This window comes from Melanotaenia boesemani, chromosome 10, assembly GCF_017639745.1.
Source record: "Melanotaenia boesemani isolate fMelBoe1 chromosome 10, fMelBoe1.pri, whole genome shotgun sequence".
In the NCBI taxonomy this organism is placed as follows: domain Eukaryota; kingdom Metazoa; phylum Chordata; class Actinopteri; order Atheriniformes; family Melanotaeniidae; genus Melanotaenia; species Melanotaenia boesemani.
In genome coordinates this window covers 15,296,918-15,316,813 of record NC_055691.1, presented here as the reverse complement: position 1 = coordinate 15,316,813, position 19,896 = coordinate 15,296,918, and the positions used below count along the sequence as shown (strand labels likewise).

At 43.4% G+C, this 19,896-nt stretch overlaps 1 protein-coding gene across 3 annotated transcripts in view; it reads right to left on the bottom strand.

The window, feature by feature from the left end:
• cep290 (centrosomal protein 290) overlaps window positions 1-19,896 on the bottom strand; it is a 69,520-nt gene that overhangs the window by 23,734 nt on the left and 25,890 nt on the right. For 2 of the 3 annotated variants that reach the window (XM_041997797.1, XM_041997798.1), the window contains exons 23-35: window positions 18,524-18,754; window positions 12,069-12,242; window positions 11,821-11,932; window positions 10,964-11,169; window positions 10,528-10,679; window positions 8,331-8,442; window positions 3,937-4,392; window positions 3,679-3,843; window positions 2,941-3,048; window positions 2,283-2,417; window positions 1,887-2,156; window positions 1,641-1,748; window positions 1,295-1,494 (exon numbers count right to left, since the gene is read on the bottom strand). In XM_041997797.1, the coding sequence (XP_041853731.1) occupies window positions 1,295-1,494; window positions 1,641-1,748; window positions 1,887-2,156; window positions 2,283-2,417; window positions 2,941-3,048; window positions 3,679-3,843; window positions 3,937-4,392; window positions 8,331-8,442; window positions 10,528-10,679; window positions 10,964-11,169; window positions 11,821-11,932; window positions 12,069-12,242; window positions 18,524-18,754 (2,429 nt within the window). The remainder of the gene's footprint in view (window positions 1-1,294; window positions 1,495-1,640; window positions 1,749-1,886; window positions 2,157-2,282; window positions 2,418-2,940; window positions 3,049-3,678; window positions 3,844-3,936; window positions 4,393-8,330; window positions 8,443-10,527; window positions 10,680-10,963; window positions 11,170-11,820; window positions 11,933-12,068; window positions 12,243-18,523; window positions 18,755-19,896) is intronic. The other variant, XM_041997799.1, reaches the window with a different exon arrangement.

Below are 19,896 nucleotides of genomic sequence, written 5' to 3'. Positions count from 1 at the left end.
TATGGGTCCGAAAACTGGCTAAATATAGCGCCAAGATAGTTAAATTTAGCAACGTTGTTTGCGTCGCTCTAATCGGTGCACAGATAAACGTTCCATGATGTTTGGAAAGCAATTAAATGCCTTCATTTTTGTAACACGTTATATTTTTTGTAGTGCTGGAAAATTGTTAAAAATTTTCGCTATTAATCGTATGAAATGTTGCGATTAATCGCAAGAAATGTTGGAATTAATAGCGATTACATTGTTACCCAAAAAATGTTTTCCTTTACAAAAAAAAAAAAATAATAAAAATAAACAGGCCTACTGCTATATAAAGAAAATTTTGGTTTACAATCACTAAGGAGTCTTCAACCTGTGGCTCCAGGGCAGCAAGTGGACATAGATAAAAATGCTAAATTTTTTTGAATATAGATATAATAACAAATGCAGGATTTCAGCACTTTTTTTTATGAAATAATTTCATTGAATTTCCTCAACATAATGCCACCATGCAAACAGGAATAACGTTTGGACTTTTGGATGGGAACAGCTCCCAAAAGACAACGATGTATTAGGAGCCACTGTGGAAGGTCCAGTGAATCACTTGCAGCTCTGGAGTCGCAGGTTGGAGACTCCTGATTTAGTGTTTGTAAACCAAAATTTACTGCATTTTCTTCATATCGCAGTAAGCCTTCTTTTTAAAGGAAAATTACATTTTCATGCGATTAATCACGACTAAAACTTCTAATCGTTGCCCAGCACTAATTAAGACAGTTATGAGGTCAGTCTTCACTTTAAAAACATGTCAAGGATTAAAGTACTTTTGTCTCAGAAGTATTTAGAACAACTTGTTCATGCATTTATCTTCAGTAGACAAGACTACTGCAATGCTGTTCTTACAGTCCATCAGACAGCTGCAGTTAGTTCAGAACGCTGGTAACTAAGACCAAGAAAGTGGATCATATAACTCCAGTCCTCAGATCTTTACACTGGCTTCCTGTCTGTCGAAGAATTGACTTCAAAATCCTGCTGTTAGTTTACAAAGCACTGAATGGTTTTGGACCAAAATACATTCAGGATCTTCTGGTTCGTTATGAACCAACCAGATCCCTCAGGTCATCAGGGTCAAATCTACTTTCAGATCCCAGAGTCAGAACTAAACACGGAGAAGCAGCGTTCAGCTTTTATGCTCCTCACATGTGGAACAAACTCCCAGAAAACTGCAGGTCTGTTGAAACTCTCAGCAGTTTTAAACCAGGGTTAAAAACTTTTTCATGGTTCATCACCGTTTCAAAAACATTAATGAGGTAATCACTTTGCCATCTCATCAGTGTGTTTCTTAGCCTGCATCTCCATGTTGGCCCTCTGTCGCTCCAACTCAGCCTTGGTCAGCTTCAGCTTCTCTGTGATGGAGCTGAGAGAAATGTCCTGCTCGGCCACCGTCTGCTCCAACTCAGCCAGACGCTCCAGATGCTTAGAGGTCGGCACCGTGAGTGTCGGCTTCTTCATCAGCTCCTGAGCAAAGGAAAGAGGGAGTTTTAACAAACATTATTACCACAAGAACCAAAGCACAGCTTAAAATTTCAACAAGTGCTTCCCATGAATAATTACAATTCCCTATAAGAGTTTGTACGACTTTCTAAGTGTGGAGTCACGTGTACCATTGCAGTCTGTTTGAAGCGATCCAGGGAGGTGTCGGTGTGCAAGTCCAGCTTCTGATGCAACATCCTCAGCTCCTCCTGGTGCCTTTTTATCATTTCCTCCTGATCCTGGAAGCAACGATGTATAGTTGAACGAAAAGAATGAAGAATATTTCTGTTTAACCACCAGCTTTACAACAGACTGCTCCAACTAATAGCTGATGAAATGTCCCCAACATCAAGACTCTTCTTTTGTTTCTCCTCTACCTGTCTGACTTGAGCCAGTTGTTTCTGGTATTTCTTTAGCACGTCTTCTTTTTTGTCGAGCCGACCCTGGAGGTCTTTGATAGTCTGGTGGGCCAGCTTGAGGCCAGGTTGATTGTCTGAACGTCCTTCTTCGTGCTTGGTGAGGTCTGCTAGCAAACGCTCTCTGTTGGCGGTGGCTGGCAGCCGGAGACGCAGCTCGTTGATCACTTTATCTCTGGACAAGATGTTCTGCTCTGCCTTCCACAGAGCTTCTTCCTTCTCTTTCAACTTCTGCACACAGGGAAATTGTTGTATTATTATAAAAAAAACAAACAAACAAAAAAAAAAACCCAATAAAGTTGATGCATTGCATTTGACTACATGTAAAAATGCATGAACTGAGACTGAAAACTTTACCTTGTCTAAGCTTTTGCAAGTGGCCTGAGTGTCCAAAATGGTGCGGACTTGTTCTCTTACTTTACCCAAAGCAAACTCTAACTGATGAGCGAGTGGTAGCGTTGGGTCCGGGAGGGATCCAGTACCTTCCTCAAACTGAAACAATATTGCAGAGATTTAACTGTTTTCAGGACAAAAATGTTTCAACTATGGAGAAAAAAAATTAACTCAGTATCATTGTGCATGTGTAATACATGATTTGTAAACTGTGTAAACTATTTTGTGAGTAACTTTGGGTACAGACAAATAACAAGAAATTTGCATACACGCAAATTACAAAACTGCCCAAACCTTATATTTTACACAAAATCTTTTTCCTTTAACGTCACAAATTTAACAATTTCATGTTGAAAAAGGTTGCTACACATACAAATTGTTAAAAACATATACACAGATTGCAGTTTCCGAGTGCACAAAAACCCGGAAGCTACGGCTGCTGTTGGAAAACCAGATGAAGCTCTTAGTTGTTCTGCTAAATGCCGCAATGTTTGTGTTTAATTTAAGTGTGGATATGTTATATTCAGTAGTTATATGTAATTTTGTTAGAGTAACAGGGAAATAAACGAAAAACAGATAGTATGTTTTCATATAAATTTGATCCATATCATAAATGCTTTACCTTTCGAGCACCACTAAGAATCTCATTCTGATGCGTTTCATAGTGATCCAGCTGACGCTCCAACTCCACTTCTCGCTGATCCCAGGCAAGCTGTCGTTCTTCTTGAAGCTTAACACAATAAAACAAGGGAGGTTTTGATAATTTAAGGTCTTGACAACAACCTTCCTCTCCGCTCTTTGTAATGATTTAATCAGCAACAACACTTGGGCACACAATTGGTCCTTTTTCCCACTACCCAGTTAGCTTAGCCTGACGCCACCCATCCCCATTTCTAGGTGTTGCCATTAGGATTTTTCCAGGGCGAGTAGATATATTTGCAGCACCTACTCCTTCGGGGTTCTGAAGGTGCAGAGCCATGATCATGACAAGATAGTAGGTCACTACTGGCCAGAATTTGAGGTCAAGGGATGAGTTATGAGGACGACTCCAGACCCGCTAACTTTACAAACTGTGACTGTGGAGAACAACATTGGCATTAAACCAAGCAGCACGTAAATCACAAGCTTAACGTCCTCCAGACGCCTTGCTACGCCTACCCCACCCGCACTGAACGTGGCTTCAGTTGCCCTCTATTGCAATGGGAACAATCGAAATGGGGCGGTGTGGTGTTGGCTGAATTCAGGTAGGGCTAAGTGGGTACTAGTGGGAAAGGGACAAATGGTATTTCCGAGTACATCAGCAAAGTTATGAGCATCTTTCTGGGTCTAAATTAAAAGACTTCCAGGTATTTTCTCTCACAGTGTTTAGCTGCACAATATCCTCCTCCAGTGAGCAGACTGTTCGGTCCTGCTCCTCCACAAGCTTCTTCAAGTAATTGATCTCCTCCTTCTGAACTGCGAGCTCCCTGCCCTTCCTCAGCTCTTGCAGGCGAGCCTCCTCCATCCTCTTGTGCCACTCTGTTACCTGTTTCACATCATGCACAGAGGAACCCCCCCCCAAAAATAATTAATGATTACTTGTAGGAATATTCATATAGCATATTTTCCCTCCGCTGACCTTCTGAGCCCCTTTCACATCCTTCAGAGTTGAGATGAGCTCTTCCAGGCCTCGAAGCCTCAGCTCTAGCTCTTCGGCCCTTCCCTCTGCCCTTCGCCTCTCCTCCTCTGCCTTCCTTCTCTCTTCCTGGGCTTTTTCTCTGTCTTCCTGGAGCCTCACCATGGTCACAGAGAACTTCTCCTGCTGGGGAAGTGGCAGCGCCCCGGCAAACTGCCTACGCAGCGACTGGATGGTCTGCCGAAGGTGCATGGAGCGGCTTCTGCCCTCCTGGCGGGCGAGAAACAGAGCGCGCTCACTGGCGTCCAGCCGTTGTTCGGCACGCAGCTTGTAGGCCTCCAGCTGCTGGATATGAGCGGTGGCTGCCTCCAGCTTTCCCAGAGATGCTGACTCGCTGAGCTGCAGAGCAACAATGTGCTGGTGGAGCTTCGCAATGAGGGCCTTCTCATCTGATTGGGACTGAGGAAAAAGAGCATTGGCATTAAGACCAAACACAGTTCAAACTTCAAGCAATCGTTTGGAAATGTAACAAAAACATGAGAACAGAACTGTCCACTTTAGCGCTTCTGCTAATTTCTCCACTTCAACCAAACCACACAAACTAGGTGTCATACGTATAAAAGCAGTCTGCTGACTACAGGGATGTCTCTCTCATTACTGTAGGACAAAAACACTGAGTTAGAAGCACCAGAATCATAAATCATGTTTTACTTTTGCTGTTTTGTTGTCACAAGTTTTATTACACCTAAAAATAAAAAAAAAATAAAAAAAACCTCTGCTATTGTATTCTCCTCTGACTTTCCCTTAGTTTGAAATAAATCATGAAGATTCAGGTAGTTTCCATAAAATCAAATGGAACTTTTCTGGTTAAAGTACTTTTCATATAAAATCAGTGCAAAGTGCTTTACATGATAAAAACAAATTTCAAATAAGTCTATATGTAAAATCTTCACACAGTCAAGTGTAAAACATCAAGGTTCAGTGTTTCCAACAGACCAGGTAGCAATCTGTGGTGCTCCCCTGGTGCCGGTGAGGGACTGGAGTATACGGGGTCACGGTGGTCGGTGGAGTTGGTCATCGAGGTGGATGCAAAGTGTGTGCAGCAGGCGGCATTCAAACACACACTTTCTGAGCTGCCATATTAAATATAGACCTGTGTGCTTATCTATTGTTCTTCGATGCAGAGACAGTTTTAAAGAAAGAACCAATGCTTACACGTATTTACTGTTAACTGGCATTCCTTTGGGCAAATGTCAAACGTCCAAGGGTCAGTAAATGCAGCATGTAATGTACTTCGGCACTTCTGCATCATCTCTACCATGTTCTGGATTATAATGCAGTATTCATATATCATCATCTTACCAAACGTCTCCATGGTGATACTATCTGTCATAAAACCACCAGATGTGACGACTGAAGCTAAACACACATTTTTCTTTATACCACTGAAGTGTGAGTGTTTGTGCAGCAGTGACAAAAATCTGTGGCGCTGCACCACACATTAGTTTATGTGTAGGAAACCCTGCAGGTTTAATAACACACACCTGGTAATTCTCTCTTTTACATACACACATCATCACACTCACACAATGCACATGTACAACCCCCACTCCTATTTGCAAAAAACTTATACTCTGACTTCATGTTTTTGTCTCTTTAACTTAAAAAGTAATATAAAAATATAACTGGAAATACAATTTTGAAGAATGAGGAGGTTTTAGTGAAGTGCTTACTCTTCCTATCATATACTATCATGAGCTTCACTCCTTTCTGGATCCTCATAGTGTTTCTAATGTGGGGGCTATCCCTCAATACTCTTGTCCCTGACCATTGATAAAGGTGTCAGTCATTAACATCAGCTGATGAATTCCTAAGATATTTACCTGTGTAACACTTCTAGTAAAACATCTGTAAAATGGCTCTGGTTAACATTTTTTAAATTTTATTTGATTTAACTTTTACCTAAACAGGAAAAGCCTCTTTGACATTTAAAATCAACTTTCCAAGAGTGTTTAAAACAGCAGCACACAAGCAACAGACACACAAACTAAGATAAAAACAAATTAATGTCCCCAAATTAAACAGAACATCTACAAACAGATGTGACTGTCTCCGAATCATCCAGCATTTTCTTAAAAGTGTTCAGAGACTGTGTCATGAAGCTTCAAGTCTTTTTGCAGTTCATTCCAGGCAAAGGGAGCAATATAAAAAAAAAAAGTCCCCTTAAATACTATAAGACTATAAGGCGCTGAACTCAGGTTCAGGGATGGAAGCAGACCAAGAATCCAAGTCAATGTCTTGGCTTTCGTATAAGCATAAAACATTTTTGGCTTCTATTTTTGCACAGCTCCTCATCAGACATTATTTTACTCTTTCTTAGATTAATCGGGCTGTTTTCCTGCTATCCTTAAATGAAAGTAATGTAACTGTGTTCCAGGTGTATTTACTCTGACACAGTAACACATGTCTTGATTTGGACTCTTTTGTAGTAATCTCACATTTTTCAGCTTTCTTTTGAGACCAAGATTATGCACTTAACTCTTGGAGCTCAGAAAGTATACTTCATTTATTTTGGGTCTGTCATTTTGGACAAGAGGTAGAAAAAAATAAGCCTTGTGATGAAGAGGTTAGTCAAAGTTGGGTCACAGAGGCAACCGGTTCAAGAGGAAGACCCTGACATCCCTCTCCACAACGACACTCTCCGGTTGCTGCTGGAGGCCAGAAAGGACATATAATCCCTCCAGCAGGTCCTCAGTATGTTCCAGGGTCTCCTTTAAGTAGTAGGGGCCTGCTGAGTGAGACAACCAGGAGGCATTCTAATCAGATGCCCAAACCACCTCTACTGTCTCTCCCCGATATGAAGGAGCAGCAGCTCCACAGCAGGACGAGCTCTTCACCCGAGATCTGGAGCTGACATTGACCACTTTTTGAAGGAATTTAATTTCAGCTGCTTGCAACCACATTCTCATTCTGTCGGTCACAACCTAAATTTCCTAACCATTAGTGATGACAAAAAAATCAATTCTCAGATACTAATCGATTCTAAAACTTAGTATCTAGTTAGGTATTAATTAGCACAGGTATCAATACTTATCAATACTGGTTCACGGAAAGAATTAGCCATTTCTACCCATTTTAAACAGGCACTACAACGGGCAGCCTCGCTCCTACAGCGTCTCCATTAGCGAGTTTTATAGACCTCTAGTGGCACTTATTAAAAAAAAAGCTACAAATTTAGTGACTTTTTCTGATGTAACTGGAGACATGAAAACACTTATTGTTTACTCTTCCCAGTGAGTAGCGGATCGTACTGCAGGCCCCTCCCCGTCCAGAAGCGCTCACAAAGGCTCGTCTTCGAGCTGTAGGAAGAGCAGGAGATGAAAGAGGAAGAGAAGGAGACTTCTGCTCCAGAACCAGCCTGAAAATAAACTGCGCAAAGCTGCTACTGGCTGATCACACCCTGGCTCAGTCAGATATTTAAAATATTATCTTATTAAATATTTTTAAAATAATTTAGTTTTAGAAATTAGATAGTCTTAACTAGTTTGTTTGTTCTATTATTTGCTTGACCTCACCTCAAGTATTGTGAATAAAAAGACACTTATGTACATAAGTACACTAACTAGTGGTTGGAGTGGTTTTATAGGTATGACTATGATATAATAGACTGTATGAAGACTATCTCTGCACAAACTAATAGAGCTGTTTAAGCTGTTAATGTCTTTTCTTATATTTTAATATATTTTTGTTTTATCTTTTGGCTTGTGTTATTTTTATGGTGTTCTCGCCTTGATAAAAAAATGAATAATTCTTCCCCCTCTATAATATTGAAAATAGTATCGAGTATCGAGCACCATCTTTAGTATTGGTATTGACTTTGAAATTTTAGCATCGTGACAGCCCTACTAACCATACATGACGGTTGTACTGCAGATAGATCAGTAAATTAAGAGCCGGGCCGTTTAGCTCAGCTTTCTCTTAAACACATTAGACCAGCGCAGCGCCCTCATTACTGCTCATGAAGCCCCCCCTCCATCTGTCCATCTCTTGCTCCATCCTACCAATACAGGATCCTTAGAGATCATACCATCACAAACCCTCCATTTGAGACAACAATCATTCCCAAAGCAGAGGGAACACTCTACTCTTTTCCTGTTGAGAAGCAGGGCTTCAGACATAGAGGCACTGACTTTCATCCCGACCGCTTCACACTCAGCTGTGAACCAACCCGGTAAAAGCTGAAGATCTTGTACTAAGAAAAACCGATAAAACCACATCATCCGTAAAAAGCACTTCTTTAAGGATCAGCCTTGGACACAGCTTTTGCTTTGGTCATATAGGTACCTAACAGGTAGCTGTTTGGCTAATTTCTGCATGAAAAAAAAAAATGTAATTACCTGATAGTCTAGTATTTGCCTCCGTAAAGCTTCTACTTCTTTATCTTTGAACTTCTGTCTGGCCTGTAGAGATGAAACTTGTGTCATGGCCACATCAGACACTTCTTGAAGCCTGCAGAAACAAACACACACAAAATAATGGACAAGACAGAAAGAAAGGAAGTGCCAATGCAAAATATTTTTACTCTGATGCACTTATTTTTAAAAGAAAGTAAAACCTTATTTAACATTAGAACTTTTACATGTGACGACAGGAAACTGAGAAAAATACTGGTTTTTACATGTCTTAAAGTAAATTTCTAAATGTTATCAGTCCTTCACATCCATGTGCAAAACTTTTGGCCCACTTTTCTTGACACTTCAGTTCACTGAAGTTTGTGAGTATTTATTCATGCACGGCTCTCTTCTGATCCCACTTCAGCATTGAAGTTGAGTTGAGGTCCTTACTATGAACCATTACATCACCTCAGTTATTTTCTTTTTCTGTTGTATATTTGCTGCTGTGTTTGCGATCATTGTCCTGTTGCATGAGCAAGTTTTAGCTGTCAGACAGATGGCGTCACATATGACTCTATAATCCTTTGAAATACAGAAGAGTTTAAGGTCCACTCAATGACTGCAGGGTATCCAGGTCTTGTGGCTGCAAAACAAGTCTAAATCATTACCGATTTAGTGTTAGAGCCGATTTGCTGTTCGGATATTGCTAAACAATCTCCAAACAGCAAAGCAGCTGTTGTGGCAACCCTTCTAAACAAGCCACACAAAGTTTTATTTTCTCAGTTCCTTTGAGCATTGCATAAATTATGTGGCAATAATCCTATAACTTGTCCAAGATTAATGGACAGCAGTAATTCCTTCTCTAAAATCTTCACTGATGACTTTCCACCTCGAAATTGTGTTAATACGCAAACCGGCCAAACCTTTTGCTTTTATGGAGATGGTCACACTGATGATGATCAGTTAACCCTCTGGGGTCGACCGACGGCCGGTGCGTCCTGATCACATATCCGATTTAAGATGATCTAGCAGCAAGATGCAGCCACATAGTCTCCACATAGTGGGAGGAAGCCGGAGAACCCGGAGAGAACCCACGTGTGCACGTGGAGAACATGCAAACTCCACTCAGAAAGGCCACTGACCCCCAGGTTCAAATCTTCCCCCCCAAGGCTCGAACCAGTGACCTTCTTGCTGTGAGGCTGCGATGCTAACCACCACACTACAGTCCAGTTTGTGTTTGTTGTGTGTGTGTTTTTATACTTTAGGTCAACATGAAAAAATACATTCACACAGGTGAAATTATTCTGAAAATAATGATACCAAACATGGCAGGTTTAAGGATTTTTTTAAAGGTGAAATCTAAGCATAAAATCAAAAGTAGTAAAAAACGGCCATTTATACCCTCGTCCTCAAGTGTATTTTATTACCGCCTCTGGCTGCTTTTCACACTCTTGATTTTTGCTGGAAGCAGCAAGGGTGGATTTAGTATTTCGTACTCTGCTTATGCACTTTGGCTCAGTTTTTAACTTGATTTAACAATTAAATCATGTAATATGGCTTGCCTTGTTGTTTATCTGAGGTTTGAATTTACATGGTTTAAAAATATGAGGACAAGATCATTTTTACTAAAAAAAAAAACAAAAAAAAAAACAACTAATGTGCTTTCATTTTTACATGACTGTGTATAGTCAGTTCTGATGCACTAAGAGGTTATAACATCGACATACAGTTATAATAATAATAAAAATAATAAAAATAATGTTTATATATATATATATATATATATATATATATATATAGTTATTTACACACACACACACACACATTATAACATTTGAAGGTAGTTATAATAGTTGAACTAGTTAAATTAGCACAATCAACCTGAACTATTGAAAGCAGGACTCGTTTAGTTTCAGAACATTACATAAATTATTATTGATGAAGCATCATTTCATCAAATAAGAAAAACCATTTTAATGAATCATTTTTATCATTTTTGATTTCTGCCCAAGTTATATTTCTCAGTTTTTCCCACTGCAGCTGCAATCAGGATAAACTTGTTTTTCTTATGACTTTAAAACCATGTTTAGTTTACAATCTCTTCCAAAAGTAATGTTTTTATCCAAACCTAGTTTTCAAGAACACTGTCATCCTAACGGCATGAGTGATTCATTTGATGCCAAGATGCTATCAAACGTACTTAGAAACTTCAACACGCAGCTCGGCCTCCGCCTTCTCCAGCTCTGCGATCCTGGTTCTGTCAGAGTCGCTCACAGCTTTGCTTACACTGTCCGCCAGCTCGTCTCTTAGCTCCCGCTCCACCCGTTGGGCCTCTGCATTCATCTTGGTCAACTTGATGTAAACAAGATAATAAAACTATATGATAAAATTCAAAGAACCATTTTAAGAAAAGAAAGCTTTCTAAGCTGTACTGTGGTATTCAGCAGTCATAAAACATAATGTGACACAAGAAATAAACATCTATCCATTCAGCATCTGTAGACTTTAAGAACCTGTGCTGCGCTTTATATAAAACAATTCTGTATCTGACATTTGCCTTTTATCTCCTTAAAGCGTTTATTTGAACTCAGTGATGTGGACAGGAGGACTGATTGCCTGTTTTTATGGTCTCTTACCTCTGCAAACTTGGACTCCAGTTCTAAATTGCGCTCCTCCACCTGTCTGAGGGAGTTCCTCGTGTGTTCATACATTTTGTGGGCATGCTCAGCTTTCTGTCTCTCATTTAACTCCTTCATCTCCAAAGTAGTGATTCGTCTTGCAGTAGATAGCATGTCAATGTTGACTGTAGCCTTGTCTGCCTTATCCATGCCAGTTTCCACTCCTGATTTAAGAAAAACAAAATAACCTGTGAATGATCCATAAACTTGCTTAAACTTAAACTATGCTGATACACAAATTTAAACCAAAACAATCTCAAAGTAACTTAATCTAATTCAGATGTAATTGCTGTTTCGTGCAGCTGTAATTGTTCCTCTTGGGAGTTCGGTGCAGATTTTTGTTGCAGTGTTTGCCTAAATTCATCAGTTATGATGACATTTAACTTGACATCTTCTTTGTTAAGACAAGAATGTCAGAACCATGCTAGCTGCAGCTTAAATCAACTGAGTGATCATAATGGAGCTAAATCTACATAAGCTGTAAGATGAACATCTATTTTATCACGACAGTGTATGAATGCATGTAGGACACAAACGTAGAATAAAACTCAAAAAGAGAGCCTATAATAAAAGCTGATGTAAACATGGTAATTTAGGGCACTGTGAGAAGTCTGAGCTCTGGCTTGTGTTTTCTTAACATCTCTGCAGATGTTCTGCAGAGATGAGAAGGTTTGATGTTCACCTTGTGAATGGCTGAGCCTAAATCTGTGGCCAGATATTGTTTAGTCAGGACTGACTGTGTAAATTGTTCTGTTATATAAACAGTACTTTGTTTTCTAGTAATATTTAAATGTAAGAAAAGCCAACATGTTTACCGACTGACTTGACATTCTCCCATGCTTGTTCTAAGGTATTAAGTTTCTCCTTTGTGATTTCCAGCTCTTTGTTCATGGCAGAAAGTTGTGCTCGAAGAGACTCATTTTCGTTCTGAGAGACAAAATAAAATCATAAAACATGAAAACAAACATACAGTATTATGGTAATGCTGTCAACAACTAAAAATAAGACTGATATAAAAACATATTGGAAGTGTAATGAAAATATTTTATCAATGTTTTAATACCTCCAAGTGTTGAAGGTTGGTGGTCTTCTGAATGAGGCGGCTGTCCCTCTGTAGCATGTCTCTGTATCTGACTGTTAGCTCTGTGTACTGCTTGTTGGCCCTCTCCAGGTCTGATAAGGGCACGCTGTCATCCAAGGCTTTCTGCAGTGCAGCCATCTTATATGCAGCCATTTCCTTATGAAAAAAAACAAACAAAAACAAAACAAAAAAAAAAACAGACAATAAATGTAAATGATGAGATGATAATTATCTTTGCTCAGATAGCAACAGTTGTGATGCTAACAACATTGGAAAAAAATAAACAAACAATATAAAAACTAGATTTACGGTAGCATCTTATGCATTACTTAAGTTCTCCAGTGGCATTATGATGCCAGCTGACTAAAGGAAATGCAGAGTCTTGGTTTTGTCAGACTTTTCACTGTCTTTAGACACTGTCAACATTAATATCCTGATCAAAAGACTGTAGGATCTGGATGGCATGTGGCCTTTTACCAACCAGAAAGGTAGAAGTTTTAATGTTTGCGTAAACTAGATTGTTTCAGATCTTGCTGACTTGTCATGTGGAGCACCACAGGGCTCAGTCTTAAAGCCCCACTACTTAACTTTGGCAGATTTTTACACTAATTCTGCATCCGTCTTGAATCCTGCTTCTTTAAGGCCGTTGCACACTCCTCAAGAACAGAAAACGTGGTTCTCTTTCATAATATTCCGCTCAATGTCTCACTGTGGGATGCAAGCCTCTCTGCAGCCCTCAGAAGCATAAATCTCATTACGCCAACCCTGATTGGCTGATGAATGTGTGAACGTATCCGTCCGCATCACGTAGTGCCATCTGCCTTAAATAGCTCATGTGGAAGGACCAACTCATTCAAAAACGTCTTCTCACTTGGAGCATATCTCGCTTCCACGGCTAGCTAGCTTAACTGTTCACAGACTGATCCTTGGTTTCGGTCGCCGAACGCTACCTAGCATGGACTCTTGGCTCTTTTGGTCACACCAGACCATAGTGCTTCCTTGCCCCTCCACGGTTCGGTCGCACTATCCTTGTCGCCCTACCATGGCATTTCGAGCACCAAGTGTTAGCACACCAGCTAATTTCTCGGCCTCCCCACGGTTAGCACACCAGCTAGCTGCCTCAACTCCCTGCCTGCACACCAGCTCGCGAGGAATGGAGGCTAAAACCAGTCATACCAGAGGGCTCGGAGACTCTGGGGCTCGTCCCTGTCGCTGCGGGAACAAAATATCAAGCAGAGACCCACACCAGGTCTGCTCGAGTTGCCTGGGGCTGGAACACGCCCGACTGGCTATCAATGTTCTTGGCTCGTGTCAACACTGTTCGGTGTTCACCGTGAAGAGTCTCCGCAGACGGCTAGCCCGCCAGGTTAGCCTGTCTGGACAGGACCCCTATCTCCCCTCCGCCGGTGCTGAGGTCGAAGAGAAGGAGAAGAAGGGAGCTGCTGCAGTGGTGGTACCGGAGGCTGCGCCAGCTAGGGCTTCCAGCTCGACATAGCCACGGATCTCCCGCCGGAGGAAGACGTCCTGGACTTGGACTACGAGGAAGCCGAAGATGTCGCCTCAAACCTCCTCATTTCGGAGGATGAAGAGGAGGACGACGTTTTCATCACTCATACCCATGCTGCACAGCATGCTGCCTCCGTTGCTTCTCGGGATGGAGACGAGAGTGGCATACCAGCTTCTCGCCTCCCCAGCTCGGACATGGGGAGAGGAACGGACATTTGTCAACAGAGGTTTTGGCGGTTGCCCCTCTCAAACGTCCACAAGCACTCACACACACATTATGTTGGAAAAAATTAAAATGTGTTCCGCTGCAGCATCCAGGCCAAAGGCCGAGGGAGCAGCTAATAAAAAACGCCAAAATCATGAACAGCTCAGTGGCGACACCTGGTGCTTCCCGGTGGAGGGCGGTTGTCTCTTCCGGGACAGTGGCAGCGGTGCACCCGTCGCTGTGCTGTCATCTCGGACGTGGATGCACAGTGCAGTCTGGAAACCATTACGCTGTTTTGCCGAGGGAGGGCGCTACCGCATCACGGATAGAGCCTCCTATGGTGGACGGGCTGCAGAGTTCGCCTCCTCCCTCTCTCAGGTGGGAGAGGTGGGCCGCACACGCAGCCCCACCCTGGGTGTTAAGGACGATTTCGAGGGGATACAGGTTGCAGTTTGCCACCGTTCCCCCTCGTTTCGCTGGCATTTTGCATTCCCAGGCTCGAGGGGAGTCAGCTCATGTTTTACAGGGGGAATTCAGCTCCCTGTTAAACAAGGGAGCAATTTCGGGAGATATCCCCCGAAATACAAATTCACGATGCTCACACACGCATTCCTGTTGCGTCTTGTGCGACAGAACGATTGGTTCACTTCTGTCGACCTGAAGGATGCGTATTTCCACATCCCTTTCTACCCTCCTCACAGAAAATACCTGAGATTCGCTTTCCAGGGGATTTGCTATGAGTACCGAGTGCTTCCTTTCGGTCTCTCTCTGAGTCCGCGGAAGCGGCAATAGTTCTGCTGAGGCGCCAGGGCATCCGCTTGGCCACATACCTGGACGACTGGCTGCTGCTGGCACAGTCGGAGCAGGAGGCCAGGGCGCACACGCATGTTCTCGTGGGCCACCTGTCAGACCTGGGTTTTGTGATAAACACGGAAAAGAGCATGCTGTCCCCAGCACAGAGCATGATTTTTCTGGGCCTGTCTCTAGACTCGCGGTCTTTCACAGCGCGCTTCTCGGTGGAACGCGTGAATGTTTTCAGGTCCAATTCAGGCTGTGTCTTCGATTGCTCGGACTGAGGGTGTCCACCATTCTCGTTGTCCGGCTCGGTCGCCTCCACATAAGGGATTTTCAGCTTTGGGTGGCCTCATGCGGACTGGACCCCGTGCATCATGGGGCACGCAGGGTGTGGATCACCGCTGCGTGTGCCAGGACACTGCGTCGCTGGCGGATCCCGGCCTGTCTGACGCAGGGAGTCCCTATGGGCCCCATCCTGTCCAGAAAGGTGGTCACTACGGATGCGAGCCTGACGGGCTGGGGTGGGATCCACGAGGGCCATACTGTGAGGGGCCAATGGAGCGTCAGTCTCCAGCGGTCCGACACAAACTTTCTTGAGCTTTCGGCGGTATTCCTCACCCTGAAGCATTTCCTCCCGTCCCTCGTGGGCCATCATGTCCTGGTAAGGACAGACAATACAACGACGGTGGCGTACATCAACCGTCAAGGGGGTTTGCGCTCCTGCCAGTTACACATGCTGGCACTCAGACTGATCCTCTAGGGCATCAATCGCATCCTCTTGCTGAGGGCAACGCACGTCCCGGGAGTCCTGAATACGGGTGTGGACCTATTGTCCAGAGGCACACCTGTAAACGGGGAATGGACTCTGCGTCCAGAGGTTGTGGGACAGATTTAGACCCGTTACGGTCGGGCCACAGTGGATCTGTTTGCATCAAGAGAAAATGCGCACTGCGCTCTGTTTTATTCTCTGCGCAGCATGGATGCTCCCCTGGGCGTAGACGCACTAGCGCACGTTTGGCCACCCAGGCTTCTTTACGTGTTCCCTCCCCTGGCGTTGATACCCCCCACTCTGGCCAGAGTGAGGGAGCACGGCCACACACTGATATTGATAGCTCCACTTTGGCCTGCCATGCATTGGCTGGCGGAGATATATCGGTTGCTGTGCACTCAGCCTTGGCAGCTCCAGCTGCGCAGGGACCTGTTACTTCAGGGGAGGGGGACTGTCTTCCACCCACACCCTGAACGCCTGGCGCTGTGGGCTTTGCCCCTGAGTGGCTCAGTCTGTCAGCTGTGGGACTCCCACAGCGGGTGATTTCCACTATACAGGGTACTCGAGCCACCGCCACTAGATCTCTGTATGGCTCTAAGTGGGGGGTCTTCGTGGAGTGGTGTCATAGACACGGCCAAGTTCCTTTTCAGTGGGCATGATTTTGTCATTCTTGCAGGACCTGATTGACAGGAAGAAAGCCTTCTCCACGGTAATAGTGTACTTGGCAGCTATTGCTGCCTGTCACGTGGGGTTTGGGAAGCAAACAGCGAGTCAGCGCCCGTTGGTCTGCCGCTTTATGAAGGGAGCACGCAGGCTTCTTCCTGTGTCCAGACCGCTGGTACCACTGTGGGAACTGGCTGTGGTTCTGGAGGGGCTTAAGGGCCCTCCCTTTGAGCCACTGGAGGGGGCATGTTTAAAACATGTTTCCCTCAAGACGGTGTTGTTGCTAGCTCTGGCGTCAGCTAAGCGGGTCAGCGACATCCATGCGCTTTCGGTGCACTCGACATGCGTCCAGTTTTTCCCGGGTGGTGTGAGAACGATTTTCAGGCCCAACCCGGCTTTTGTGCCTAAGGTGGTGGGCTCATGTTCTCCTAATGATCTTGTGGATTTCCTGCCTCGTTAGGGGAATCACAGTCACATGCCTTGTGTCCAGTGCGCGCGGTGCATGCTTACGTGGATGGGACTTGGGTTCTCAGGCGGAGCGATCAGTTGTTCGTCTCCTGGTCTGGTCCTCATAAGGAAAAACCTGTCACAAAGCCTGTCACACTGGGTGGTGTAGGCGATTGCTTTGGCCTATACGAGTCGGGGTTTGCAGCCTCCTGGGGACTTGCGGGTACATTCGACTCGGGGCATGGCCACTTCCTGGGCCCTATTCAGAAGGGTCTCTGTTCAGGACATCTGTGCGGCGGCGAGCTGGTCTTCGCCTCTCACCTTTGTCCGTTTCTATATGCTGACGTCTCGCTCCGTGCGTGGCACGCGCAGTTTTGCTGTCCTGACCGGATCAGAGTTTTTTTCCCGGTGGTTGGTGGACGCTAGATAAGCTTGTCTGGCAATACGGGAGCTACTACATCCCATAGTGAGACATCGAGCAGAATATTATGAAAGAGAACTTTAGATTATGTATATAATCTAAAGTAATATGAGCGAGATGTCTCACCAGACAGCCCTTCTTGCTGGGGCGAGTGAGATGAGGTGCTTATCTTGAATGAGTTGGTCTGTTCGCATGAGCTATTTAAGGCAGATGGCACTACGTGATGTGGACGGATACGTTCACACGTTCATCAGCCAATCAGGGTTGGCGTAATGAGATTAATGCTTCTGAGGGCTGCAGAGAGGCTTGAATCCCATAGTAAGACATCTCGTTCATATTATTCAGAGAACCAGGGTTATGTAAATAACCTAAAGTTATTGTTCTTAAGGCTGCAAAAACAAAATTCTGTTTTTCTGTTAAAGGCCTGATTTGGGAATTCCTGCAGCTTGTATTTATTATTTACTTTTTTATTGTGGAAAGTCCAAGAACTATTGTGTGATTGTTCAGAATTTGAAGTGACTGTGGTTAATGCGGAAAAGCACATATAGTATATGAGCAGATATTATGTACAGCATTAGTCTTTGTAAAACCTCACAGTGTTCTCCAAGTTCTTTCTCTTCAGTTCATTTTGAAAATGTGCTCCTGTTTTTTTTACTACATGACTTCTGTTTCAAGTGAAATTCTCTCTCACACACACACAAGTATTCCTTCCACATATACTAGTGAAATGTGATTTCAGAAATTTCACTATAGTGTGTGAATGATTTCGGTATTATGTATGAGAACAGGTAGGTATCGTATATGAGAAGAAATTTCAATATAGTATATAAGAGGCAGTTTCAGTATAGTGTATGAGAGGTTTCACTATGACGTGTGAATATATAGTAGAATGTGTAAATGACTTAAATTTCATGTGTATGTGAGAGGGTAATTCTGAATGTATTTCAAATGGCCTCTCATACACAACCCTGCCCACACACACACACACACACACACTTGTTGCTGTTGTGCTCGTTGTTCAAGGTTTTTAAAGTTTTCTTCCTGCAGGTGTTTCTGATGATTGATGTGTTTTCTTAGAGGCCTGAAGATGTTTACTGTTTCCGTACAGGAGTAGCAGATGGTTGTCTGGTTATTCCGTTTAGGTTGTCTTTTTTTCCTTTTGTTTCACTCTCCCTTTTATTTTTACCTTTTTTCTTCCCTTCTCTCTTCTGTCCACCTTCTGTTGTTACTCCAGTCTAGTCAAGCAATTATGAGTAAAATTGATAACATTTAAAAGAAAAAGCTAAAATAAAATAATAAAGGATAACATGTAAGATTCAAGGGGAACCCCATATCCAACAGACTCCTCTTGGCAAAGTAAATTAGTTTGGCACAATACGACAGCCAGACCATCATTCTGCTGCCAGGATGCTGGACAGGAGAGGTCAAAAAGAAAAAAAAAACTTAACAGATATACCTAATGAAGTGTCCAGTGAGTGCGTATTGTTTATGTAGATATAGAAGATTTTCCCACTGACGTATTGAGAAGAAAATGCAGCAATTCAATGCACAAATTTGAAGAGCAGGATGATTTACTGTGATTTACTGACACTCTTCAAGTTTGAAAAAGAGAGAGAATATTTTGAGGCTACCTTGTATCTCTGCAGGTAACCTATCCTCTGGATGACACAAGTCTGCATGTGGCTGCTTTCATCCCTCAGCTTGCCGTTTTCCTTGCGGAGGTGCTGTTCTTGCTCCAGCAGGGTGATGTAGCGTCGCGTGAGTTTCTTCTCATTAACCTTCAGGATTGTTAGCTTGCGAAACGCTTCGCTCAACTGCCCCCTGGTTTCCTCCGGATCTTTCTGAAGAGTGTCCAGCAGGTCCTGATGGGCGAAAAAAGTTCAAATAAAACTGCACAACCCCCTCCCCGTCACAAAATATGCATCTTTTGTTTTATGTTTTCATTTTTTTAACTTCAGATCTGGAGCTGATACACATGTTGGAAATGTTGGGTTACTTAACATAATCCCTGGTTCTTTGATAACTGAATGAGGTGTTACACTATGGTAAATGCCAGGAAGTGACCAACTATGGAAGCTTCAATAAAAAATCTGTTGAGCCATGCTCAGGGCTCTGTCTCCCCTTACTGCCATGGCCTACTGACTCTTCTTAACTCATTCTGGACAAGTTTCTTTCCATATCCATGCAAGAAGGTATGGTTTAGGTGAAACACCTAAATCTGTTATCAAAAACCCAGGGATTACGTTAAGTAACCCAATGTTCTTTTTCTAACTTCACTCAGGTTTTTTATAAGGGAGATATAGCCCACTCCCGGACTGCATAAACAACCCCTCAGCCGCGAGCAGTACAAGACAGGGAAGACACGAGGTAGGACCTAACTCCCCTACCCTCAATACTGCGTGGGCCAGCAATAGCTGATGCCACATCTAACCTGTAAAACCACACAAATATGTTTAGTGTGGCCCAACTGCAATGTCCTGAACGGACACCACTTTAAGCAAGGCCCATGACATGCCTATACTCCTGGTAGAAAGAGCCCTCAGACCAGCAGGTGGCTGAGCACTTCGACACCTGTAAGACAGACCTATAGCCTCAACGATCCAGTGGGATAACCTTTGACGAGACACAGGTTTGCCTCCATGGGAAGTGACTCGGGAAACAAACAGCTGGTTGGACCTCCTAATGCTAACCATTCTGTCCACATAAACCCTTGGTGCTCACACAGAGAATAAGGTGTTTAGCCTCTGCTCCTCCACTGAGGAGAAAGAAGGGGGGTGGAAAACCCAGAGCTCTGCTGAGGAACACCTATATGATGGCCCCATAACTTTAGGCACAAAAGCAGGATTGGACTGCAGACACATCCGAGTGAACCCTGGAGGCTTGCAGATCACTCACTCATTTAGCTGTAGTTAAACCCAAAAGCGATGCTGTTTTTAATGAGAGAAACTTCAAACCTATTCCCCTCAAGTGATTCAAGAGGATGTCAAGAGAGGGCATCAAAAAC